Source organism: Thunnus maccoyii, chromosome 24 (assembly GCF_910596095.1).
Source record: "Thunnus maccoyii chromosome 24, fThuMac1.1, whole genome shotgun sequence".
Classification (NCBI taxonomy): Eukaryota; Metazoa; Chordata; class Actinopteri; order Scombriformes; family Scombridae; genus Thunnus; species Thunnus maccoyii.
In genome coordinates this window covers 1,288,757-1,300,798 of record NC_056556.1, presented here as the reverse complement: position 1 = coordinate 1,300,798, position 12,042 = coordinate 1,288,757, and the positions used below count along the sequence as shown (strand labels likewise).

The following is a 12,042-nucleotide window of genomic DNA, read 5'->3' as shown; positions in this document are numbered from 1 at the left end:
AACTGAGCTCAAGAAGTCAGTTAAAGAAATAAGGGAAAGTATTGATATGGAAATTGGTATCTTAAAATCACAGCTGGATTTGCTTGAAAAAAAAATACAGACAACTAGCCTCATACTCGCTAATAAATTTGATCCTGACATGTCAGTTGTTATGATGGGCCTACCTTACGAAAATGGAGAGGACTTGGATGAAAAAATAAGAGAGATTGTGCTGGAGTGTGATCCTGCACCAGAAATTATTGGAGTACTAAGAATATGAGCAAGAGGACCCGGCCCAGGAGTAGTGAAAGTCGCCTTCGGTAAGGTGGAGGATAAAGTGGCAGTGCTTAGGTGTAAACAAAAGCTGAAGAATAACAACCAGTTTAAAAAAAGGATTATTTGAGATCAGACAAGTCCCATACTGATCAGATCCTTGAGCTCAACTTTAAGTTGTTTCTCCAGGAGATACTGGCTGGAAAGGATTTCTATATCTTGGGGAGTGGTCGTCTGATGAAACTGCTGCTGCTGCCACCCAAGCAAGTGCATCTGCTGCAAGTGGGAGAGGCTGAGGAGGATCTGCCCAACCCATAAGCACAGCTGATCCTTTTTATTTGTCCCTGGCACACTGGAACATTAATGGCTGGATTAGTTTGAACTGTAAACTCAGAATTTTATTACTGCAGACTCTAAATACTGATATCATTTTACTAAATGAAACACATCTATCACGTAATGATCAGATTGATTTTCCAGGCTACTCCTGGTTTGGTAACAATAGGAAGTTACATGTAAGAGCCAAAAAAGCTTCAGGAGGAGTTGGTATCCTGATTAAATAAACATGATGGATAAAACTATGGATGATACAATAGGAATATGTCTGGAACACCAGGAACTGCAGTACAGGCTAATTTTTTTTCCTGCTATTTCCCACCAGAGGGATCTACAAGAGGATGGGACTCAGTTACTTTCTTCAGTCACTTACTGGCTCAGGTTTATTCCTTGGATGCTGATGTTATTTACTTATGTGGAGACTTTAATAGTAGCATCTCGGAAAAAGATGATTGTTTAGGCGATATTGATAATGTTTCACCTCAAGTGACCATAGACCTAAGCATAAACAGCCATGGGGAATCGCTCCTTGAATTTCTCAGGGACTGCAAATACTGTGTTCTAAATGGCAGAATAAATCCTGCTGATGACAACTTTACATCTGTATCATCCAGAGGAAAAGCTGTTGTGGACTACATAATAACCCCCCATGATTGTCTGGACACTTGTGTTGACTTTAAAGTGATCACCTCATCTGAGCTTTTGAACAATAACCCTGCGTGTATTGACCTTATTGGGGAGAGGTGCAGGTTACCAGACCATTCTTTGTTAATGCTTAAATTTAAAATTATTGCTACTACTGAGATGTATTCTTCTAAAGCTGATACTAGGGTCTCTAAAAGACGACCTAGATTATTTCCAGAAAATTTTCTTTCTTCTAATATGTGTCGTCTTGCTCTGTTGGAACTTATTAATAAATTAAAAGGGTGCAAGAAAACATAAATTAATATTGATAATCGGTATGGATTATTTTGTGATACAGTGTGCAGGGAAATGAACACAAAAACTGATGTTTTAACTAGGAAAGGGGTATATCAGCAAATGAGTAGGACTAAGCCATATTGGAATGCAGAACTCAAAAAACTTTGGAATAATAAAAGACAGGCAGGGAGGGGATTTCTAAAATGTAAGGACCCACTGGCCAAAAGACAACTTAGGGAACAATACAGGCAAACTCAGGTTATTTTTGATAAGAGTATACGGATCTATAAAAGGCAATTTAGACGAGGACAAGCATTAGAGCTGGATTGATTACAAAGTAACAACCCACAACAATTTTGGAAAGAAAGAAATAAACTGGGCCTTAAGAAATTAAAGAAAATCCCAATGGAAATTATACTAGATAATGATGATATTGAAAATAAAAAAGAGGTAGTACTTGGAAAATGGAAGAAAGATTTTGCTGATTTATTTTCAGGAAACCATATTCCACCTGGTTTTGATGACACATTCTTAAATTATATTTGTGCTGTAAAATGTAAGCTGGAGATGACTAAGAATACACTAGGATATAGGCCAAATACATTTTTAAACCACGATATTACAATAGAAGTTGTTAAAAGGGCTGTAGATAAAGCAAAATTGAAAAATTGAAAAGGCATTCGGAATTAAAGGTATCCAAATGAAGTTTTGAAATCTACACATCTCTTACAGGTCCTCTATTATCTTTTCAAGACATGCTTTGAACATGGTATAATCCCGACAGTATGGTACAAGTCCATTATTAAGCCTGTTCCAAAGTCATCGAAAAATGACCCCAGACTACTCCTTAATTATAGGGGCATCAGCCTCCTTAGTACAGTTAACAAATTGTACTCTAATATACTGAACAACAGGATCACACAACATTTAGAAATGGGACAGTGTCTTATTGATGAGCAGAATGGATTTAGAAAAAAACAAGCCTGTATTGATCACATATTCAGTATCAACTATTATTAGAACTAGAATTGCCAAAGGCAAACCTACTTTTGCATGTTTTGTTGACTTTCAAAAGGCGTTTGACTGGATTAACAGCCTTTAAACATATGGAAGCAGGCATGGATGGTAGATTTTATAGAGCAATCCAGACCTTGTACAGTTGCCCAGTTGCCTGTGTTGAGATCAATGATATGTTTACTGACTGGTTTGATACACCTTTTGGAGTAAAACAAGGTGACATACTTTCCCCAACTCTTTTTGCATTATTTGTGAATGACTTAGCCCTACAGATCAAGGAAGCTAATTTAGGCGTATGTATAGGTGACATTAAATCGAGTATTTTATTATATACAGATGATATAATTCTATTGGCTGAGTCTGAGTCTGATTTAAAGTTAAACATGGGTAGTTTGTGGTGTTATAAGTGGAGATTAGCAATAAATAAGAGCAAAACATAAATAATGCATTTCAGAGAGAAGGGTTTGAAAAGAAGTACACAAAACTAGTTTTGGTTCAGTTGCTTTAGAGTATGTTAGTGTCTATAAATACTTGGGTTTCTTTCTTGATGAATTTATGACATATGAGGCTGGAATTGGGTCCCTCGCTGACACAGCTGGGAGAGCTTTGGGATCAGTTATTAACAAACTGAAAGTTTGTAATGATCCTGGTTATTGTACATATACCAAACTCTACAATGCATGTGTCTCCCCCATATTGAATTATGCTGCAGGGGTATGGGGTTTTAAAAAGAATCTAAAATTATAGACTCTATACAGAATAGAGCTATAAGATGTTTTCTGGGGGTTCATATATGTGCTCCGATTCTAGCAGTTCAGGGAGACATGGGCTGGGTACCAGGATCTGTACAACGAAAATGTGAAATGATCTGACTGTGGAATTATCTAAACAAAATGACAGAGGATAGATTATACAGTTCTCCATGGGCAAAAGAGCTTCAATCAATTTTAGAGGAGGTGGATATGCTGTATATCTATAGGAATAATCAGTGCTGCAATGTTAACTCCATTAAAAACAAGCTTTTACTAAAATTTGAAGAAAAATGGTTTGAAAATGTTCTGTCAAAGCCAAAATTAAGGACATACATGCATGTCAAACAGAATTTTGGCCCTGAATTATATGTAACATCTCGTTTATCTAGAAGCCAAAGATCTTTGGTTGCACAGTTGAGAGCTGGTATTCTTCCTCTGGCCACTGAGGTTGGTCGAGGTTGGTGAAAATAGACTGTGATAATTGTGATTTAGGTGAAGTGGAAAGAGTCTAATTTTTTATTGTAATGTACAAACTATGATGACTTAAGAGGGTTATTGTTTCATGAAATTGCTCGATTAAACCCTGAAATATTTTGGTGTTCAGATGATCAAAAACTGGAATTGCTGCTCAATTTTGATATATTTAAGTTTGCTAACTTTATCTCAAAAGCTAGGAAAAGAAGGCAAGATAGACTGTTTAATTAGTATTTACTTCGACTTTTCAGTTATATATGATTCTTCTGACAGTAAATTAGAATGTCTGTACTATTTATTGATGGTCTCTAGATTTGAAGGTGAAAGATTTTCTTTTTACATTGTATAAGTTGTTCTCTGGTCCTGGCTTGTTGAAATTTATTGTGCCTTGTAAGCCCATGCAGGCTGGGCATTCAGTTGTATGCATGACACAATAATAAGAATTTCATTCATTCATTCATTCATATTATAAGTGACAGGAGCAGCTACAGGTGTAAATTTTAAATATTAAACAGAAGAGAATGAGATGAATGCGCAAGATATTGATCAAGAGTAAACAGTACAGTATATGGAGTGTGCATAAATGATAATAATAATAATAATAATAATAATAATAATAATAATAATAATAATAATAATAATAATAATCCAAGTTTCGTTAATGTAACATGCTATGTAAGATCACAGATGTGCAAAAGTGAGATTGTGAGGTGTTACGTTAATATATTGTATATTGTTGTTGTTATGCCTCTCTGTGTCTCCATCACCCCCTCCCTCCCTCCCTCCCCCCTCCATCTCTCTCTATCTCTCAACCCAAATGGTCAAGGCAGATGGCCGTCCACCTAAACCCCGGTTCTGCTTGAGGTTTCTTCCCGTTAAAGGGGTGTTTTTCCTTGCTGCTGTTGCCAAGTGCCGCTCATGGGGGAATTGTTGGGTCCCTGTAAATTTAAGAGTACGGTCTAGACCTGCCCTATGTGAAAAGTGCCCTGAGATAATTTTTGTTATGATTTGGCGCTATATAAATAAAACTGAACTGAATTGAATTGAATTGAATTGAAGATAACTTTAGTGTCCTGGAGGGACGGCAGATTTCATCCAATCACCTTTTCGGCACAGTGGATGATACACTGTAACCAGCCCCTGTCCTTGGCAGTTATTGCAGTGCACCTGATGGTGATGAAGGAGGTGAGGATGGACTCAAAGATGGCAGCATAGAAGTGCACCATCATTGAATTTGGCAGGTTGAACTTCTTCAGCTGCTGTAGGGTGTACATCCTCTGCTGAGCCTTCTTGGTGAGGCCGCTGATGTTCTGCTCCTACTTGAGGTCCCTGATCAAATTGGGTTTATTACAGGTAGAGCTGTTCTTTTTTTAACACTAGATGACTCTAACGTTCTCTTCACACCCCCATTTGAACAAGAAGATAATCCAGAGGTTGTGATGTCATTCGATGCAGAAAAAGCTTTTGACCACTTCGAGTGGAACTATTTCATTTTTGAACTCAGTCGCTTTGGATTCGGTGGGAACTTTATACTGAAGAAGTGTTGGACTAGCAACACTTCTTCATCCACTGGAAACTCCTGCCTCTTTCAATAATTGGTAGTGTTAATGTAATGAAGATGAATATCTTACCTACATTTATATATCTGTTTCAATGCTTGCCTCTTTTTATTCCCTTCTCAGAATTAGATTTTTTTCTTGATACTTTGTTTGGAATGGCAAGGCATCCCACATAGGTAAAAAAAATTAACAGTAGTAGTTAGCACTGGCAAACTTCCAAACAAACTATTGGACTGTGTCTTTGTGTGGCTATTCTATACTGGATGCACCCCGCTAACCTAACCCATCTTGAGAATGGGCCCAAATTGAGAGAGTCTCTTGTTACCCAGTCACCTTGTCCTCTGTTATGTTCTCCTGTCTCCCCTTATCATGGAATAAAGTGTGCAAAAAAAACAAATCATAAGACACTCCCTTAAGATTTGGGCTCAGTTCTGCCGGGCACACAGACATAAAAATATCTCTCTGCTTGGCCCAATTCAATGTAATGTTTTATTTGCCCCCATCATACATGATAGTCCATTTGCTACCTGGCACACTCTGGGCCACAGCTCGTTATCACAACTGTATGTTAATAATCATTTCTCCTCATTTGCACAGCTGCAAAGCAAACATCAACTTTCAGTGAAACATCAATTTAGATACCTCTAAGTTACAAACTTTATTCAAACTAATACTCCTAATTTACCTTCCAAACCCTTGCCTACTATAACTGACTCCATCCTTCAAATGACTGAGATCACAAAAGGTGTGATTTTGAAGATCTAGAGGCGCTTGGAGTGTGGATATAGGCGACAAATTAGATTAGATTGTACCTGGGATGGTCCCCTGGATCAGATATTTACATCATCCTCCAATGCCAGATATTTTTAATTTAATACAGTTCAAATTATCTATTGGGTTTATTGGTCCAGGGCAGCGTTGGAAATTAGTGGGGGGCAAGGGCAAAAATGCCCCAAGAAATCTCAGAATGCCCCTAAAAACCATGATCAAGGGGCAGAAATTGCCCCCAAATTTGAAAAAAATAATTTTATCTTTACCAGTTTAGGTCAATATCCTAATTCTACATGATGCCATCATTTTATTTTCATCCAATTCAGTTACTTTCAATTTCAACACACAAACACAAACAGTGCTGCTGTTCACACTAAGCATTACAATACCTGACAGAGGTGTTGCACTCCTGCTGCACCTGCAGTGAAGTTCGCTGCCAGGATGGACCGCTACCTCCTTACAAAAACTCTAACTGCTCCACCCGATGAAAGAACCTTAGTCCCAGGCCATCACCAACACCACCACCAGCAAGCAAAATAAAGACGAATAAGACGGCAAAGAAAGTTGCGGCTTCAACTATTGAAAAATGGAAAATAGACTGGCTTGGTGTCGAATAAATGAATAAGACGACTCTCCTCTACTGCAAGGCATGCAGGGCTCACCCACCCAAAAATAGCCTGGAACCGCGAAAAAGTAATCACGACTTTATCACAGGTCAAAAAAGTATTCGGCTCATCGGCACCAAGCCAGCAAACATAATCGATTTGCTTATGATAAGTAATTTTAACACTAATGCTAGTGTCTTTTGTCTGGCACATTAGCCAATATAGTGTTAGTAATTTGGCCAACTAACGTTAATGTTAATACATATACGTGGGTCTTGCCGACTGGTGGGGTGATCACTGCAGTTTTACAGAGGCTGTTTTATACTCTCATCTTATATATTCTCACTTTTTTATACAGATATACCGCATGGAGTCAATTATGTTATTTTCATCATGTCATCCTGGTCAAAACCTCAGCTGGGATAAATTTGGAGATGAAATAAAGAATGCTAAAAAACTTCAGCTGAAGGCATTTCCAGAACTGCATCAATAAAGAAGGAATATTACACTCATTTAGGCTCTTTTGACAGTACTTGTAGCTACTAGTCTGTAATATTGTAAAACTGTGGCATACAATGCATCAGACCCACAGTGACAACGGTAGACTGGCTTTGACTTGTAGGAGGTCTGAATATGACATTATCCCCCCAACCAGAACTTTTGGTCAATTTAATTAGATCAAACCAATTAAATATTGTCATGATCTCAAGATCATTATGTTATACTGAAGGGTTTCCTAAATAAAATCTTAGCTGTTGAAAGGAAATTGATGCATTAATTTGCTTTTCATGTGCTTATTATTGTAGTTAGAACATGTAGACAATTATTACAAATGAGACAGTGTTTACTGAGGAGGTTTTAGTTACACAAGGTGATGATTACTGTATTTATTTGAATCTGCGCTCATTTCACATTAAAAACAGCAACTTTATGCACTAATTACTATTTTTGCCCCAATTTTTTAGACAGTGGGGGCAAAAGTTGCCAATTCCCCTCATTTTTTTTAAAATTTCCTACACTGGTCTAGGGCACAGATAAGTCATACCGCATGCAATTTTGATCCTACCTGTATTTGATGTAAAACTGAATCAATTTCTTTATACCACCTATTTTGGGTCTGCTCTTTAGTGGCAAAAATCTGCGACAGGATATTTAAACGCCTCTCTGAAATACACCACACAAAAATTCAACCCTCTCTGTGTGTCCATGTGAGTTTTACCAGTAAACTTGCACCTGTCTGTACTTCAGTGTGGGGCGGTGGCCCTGGCTACACTTTTTGCAAGAAAGGTCATTCTTTTAAATTGGAAATCACCTGACACTCCACTATTCAGTTACTGGGTTAGAGATCTGTTGATGTCTTCAGGTTTAGAGAAGATCAGATAATCACTTAACGGTAAATCTAACATTTTCTCTAAGATCTGGGACCTTTAATCCTGTAATTATCAATGAACCAGAATTATTCTTGTTCTGTTAGTGTTCTTAACTACAAAACCAATAAAAAACAGTTTTTAAAAAATCTGCATGGAAAGTAATTCTCTACTGCTGAAGTTTAGTAAAAAATTGTTGGTCAAATCATATGGGCAAAGATAATCCTACACAGATTTAATGTTTATCCTTTAATATCATTCAGATTTTCTGTTGAACAGGTTGATGAATCCTGACCTGAGAGTTTCCAGTGTAGATTGTGAACTCTCCAGTCCATGAGACAGCAGCTTCGATCCTGAAACCTGTAGGTTATTGTTACTCATATCCAGCTCTCTCAGACTAGAGGACTGGGAGATGAGAACTGACAGAGCTTCACAACTTCTCTCTGAGAGGTTACAGTCACTCAGCCTGAAGAGGAAATAAAAAGGAAAAAAACAATTAAGAAGTTATTTATTTTTCTGACCTTCCCCCCCGTTTTTTAAATTTACTATTGTCAATAGTACTATTATCATTATTATTACAGTGTATTTAAATAATGACAAATAAATCCAACTATCTGTGTACTTACAGAGCTTTATTGGAGGCTTTGACCACTGGCAGCAGCCTCAGAAGAGCCTCCTCTGAAGCAGAGTATTTCTTCAGGTCAAAAACATCCAGATCTTTCTCTGATGACAGTAAGATGAAGACCAGAGCTGACCACTGAGCAGGAGACAGTTTATCTGTAGAGAGACTTCCTGATCTCAGGGACTGTTGGATCTCCTCCACTAGAGAATGATCCTTCAGTTCATTCAGACAGTGGAACAGATTGATGCTTCTCTCTGCAGAAAGATTCTCACTGATCTTCTTCTTGATGTACTCAACTGTTTCCTGATTGGTCTGTGAGCTGCTTCCTGTCTGCGTCATCAGACCTCGTAGGAGAGTCTGATTGGTCTGCAGTGAAAGACCCAGGAGGAAGCGGAGGAACAAGTCCAGGTGTCCATTTGGACTCTGTAAAGCCTTGCCCACAGCACTCTGGTAGAAACATGTCTCTGCAGATTCTTGTTTAGTTTGAGACTTCTGGGATGTTGTTGGTTCTTCTGCCAGCAGATTGACTCCAGAGTTGATGAATGTCAGATGGACATGAAGAGCAGCCAGAAACTCCTGAACGCTCAGATGGACAAAGCAGAACACCTTGTCCTGGTACAGCCCTCTCTCCTCTTTAAAGATCTGTGTGAACACTCCTGAGCACACTGAGGCTGCTCTGATATCAATGCCACACTCTGTCAGGTCTGATTCATAGAAGATCAGGTTGCCTTTCTGTAGCTGCTCAAAAGCCAATTTTCCCAGAGACTCAATCATCTTCCTGCTCTCTGGACTCCAGTGTGGGTCTCTCTCAGCTCCTCCATCATACTTGACGTTCTTCAGTTTGGCCTGAACCACAAGGAAGTGGATGTACATCTCAGTCAGGGTCTTGGGCAGCTCTCCTCCCTCTCTGCTTTTCAACACATCCTCCAGAACTGTAGCAGTGATCCAGCAGAAGACTGGCATGTGGCACATGATGTGGAGGCTTCGTGATGTCTTGATGTGGGAGATGATTGTGCTGGCTTGCTTCTCATCTCTGAATCTCTTCCTGAAGTACTGCTCCTTCTGTGGGTCAGTGAACCCTCTGACCTCTGTCACCATGTCGACATACTCAAGAGGGATCTGATTGGCTGCTGCAGGTCGTGTGGTTATCCAGAGGTGAGCAGAGGGAAGCAGTTTCCCCCTGATGAGGTTTGTCAGCAGCACATCCACTGAGGTGGACTCTGTAACATCAGTCAGGATCTCATTGTTGTGGAAGTTCAGAGGAAGTCGACACTCATCCAGACCGTCAAAGATGAACACAACCTGGAACTGTTCAAATCTGCAGATTCCTGCTTCTTTGGTGTCAGTAAAGAAGTGATGAACAAGTTCCACCAAGCTGTACTTTTGGTCTTTCAGCACATTCAGCTCTCTGAAAGTAAATGGAAATGTGAACTGTATGTCCTGGTTGGTTTTGTCTTCAGCCCAGTCCAGAGTGAACTTCTGTGTTAAGATTGTTTTACCAATGCCAGCCACTCCCTTTGTCATCACTGTTCTGATTGGTTCATCTCTTCCAGGTGAGGCTTTAAAGATCTCTTCATGTGTGATTGTTGTTTCTGGTCTATATGGTTTCCTGGATGCTGTTTGAATCTGTCTGACCTCATGTTCATCATTGACCTCTGCAGTCCCTCCCTCTGTGATGTAGAGCTCTGTGTAGATCTGATTCAGAAGGGTTGTGTTTCCTGCTTTAGCAATCCCCTCAAACACACACTGGAACTTCTTTTTCAGGTTAGACTTGAGTTTAGACTGACACTCTGGAGTAGGATTTTCTGAATGACCACACAAGAAGTAGGATCAATAATTATTGATAATAAGAGATGGAAGAAAATATTTTCATATATGCATTCTTTAAATTGTCATATTTTCTTTATTACACTGCAGCCTAATTTCTAAATCTACATAGAAATCCTCTTACTGTTCTGCAGACGGTCAGCCAGCTTCTCCTGCTTCATTCTCCTCAGGAAGTGCAATGTGATCTTCAAAAATGCCTCTCTGCTTCTCCTCCTCTGCTCTTCCTCCTCACCGTCCAACACCTCCTCATCCTCCCTCTGACTCTCTAAGCATTCTGGGTAATCTGAACTCAGAACCTTCTTCATCTTCTTCAGCTCGTTCTTTACAAAAGTGACAATGTTCTCCTCCAGCCGCTGGAACAGAATATTATATGAATGACACAAACTAAAATCATGAAGCAAACATCAGATTCATGTTGGACAGACTGACAATCCACTGGTCTACAAAGTGCAGCATGGAAATGATTGTGAACGGAATAGAAGCAAAAGTAGTTGTTGTACATGTACTGACCATAAATATGGGGTCCAGGTGTGTTTGATGCTGCTGGGCAGACTGACTACTGGGAAAGTCTGAGTCATCCTGGTTCACTCTGTGGAGGAATCATGAAGAATGAGCTCACATTATGTCTGTCCATGCAGAGACAAACACAAGCTAAAGGTCAATCATGTGATATTTGAATGTGAACAGAGAATCAGATGACTCCCTGGAGTGGTAAAGCTTTACTGGTCCTGCTGATCCTACTGAGAATCAACAGCTCCGTCTGTTTGTAGCTTTCAGCTCAGAGTCAGTTTGGTTTAGTCCCACCAGCTCTCACCAACCCTCCATAAAACTCTCCCTCCCTCACTGTACACTGCTGAAGTGTCCTGGTGCAAGGCAGCTAGAGCCAGTGTGTGGTTAGATCAGACTGGTTGTACTGGGTGGCTCCCGGTGTGAATGTGTGAGTGTGAACATTGCTCAGAGAAGTTCGTCGGACTCAGTAAAGGTTTAAAAACAGGAGATCTGATAAGTCTGATGAAAACACATAATTTTGTTTTTGTTATCAGTTTGAAATCCTCACCTGTCACCACCTTTGAAGTCATTACGATGACCCATAGACCAATCACTCTTCATAGACACACAACTGGGTTCAGGTTTGTCCTGCTTCCTCCTGATAGAAACACAAGATAAATTCGGCTCAGCACCCAGAATACACTGAGACTAAATCTGTCAGTGATTTAATACACCTACTGTACACAACACAGTAGTATCCAGGTAGTTTTATATGAATTCACTGTTAAACTTAAACATGAACTGTATGAGTAGAGCTATATTCAGTGCAGTGTGCAGCACCTGGAGAGGTGAAGCTGACACTCAGCCAGGGACACAGATGCATGAACTCCTTAAATCTCAGCTCGCGGTAAATGAGTGTTGGGGTTCTTATTCTCAGTTGTCATCTTTAATGTTATTATGTATTAAGGACATATTTTTGTAAACTCTGATGAGGGGCCTGTCCCTTATACCCACTCTAACATTCACACTGATCTTCTCTGTCCATCATCA

The 12,042-nt window shown here is 39.4% G+C and overlaps 2 protein-coding genes across 4 annotated transcripts in view; one reads left to right on the top strand and one right to left on the bottom strand.

Annotated features, from left to right (window-relative positions):
- LOC121891678 (protein NLRC3-like) overlaps positions 1-12,042 on the top strand; it is a 1,105,688-nt gene that overhangs the window by 363,454 nt on the left and 730,192 nt on the right. The gene's annotated exons all lie outside the window — the stretch shown is intronic.
- LOC121891674 (NLR family CARD domain-containing protein 3-like) overlaps positions 1-12,042 on the bottom strand; it is a 111,523-nt gene that overhangs the window by 66,419 nt on the left and 33,062 nt on the right. For 2 of the 3 annotated variants that reach the window (XR_006094116.1, XM_042404195.1), the window contains exons 4-8: positions 11,561-11,650; positions 11,014-11,092; positions 10,628-10,856; positions 8,681-10,481; positions 8,350-8,520 (exon numbers count right to left, since the gene is read on the bottom strand). Coding sequence is in view for 2 of the 3 variants with exons in the window: in XM_042404195.1 (XP_042260129.1) it covers positions 8,350-8,520; positions 8,681-10,481; positions 10,628-10,856; positions 11,014-11,092; positions 11,561-11,650 (2,370 nt within the window). In the remaining variant the exon portion in view is untranslated. The remainder of the gene's footprint in view (positions 1-8,349; positions 8,521-8,680; positions 10,482-10,627; positions 10,857-11,013; positions 11,093-11,560; positions 11,651-12,042) is intronic. The other variant, XM_042404194.1, reaches the window with a different exon arrangement.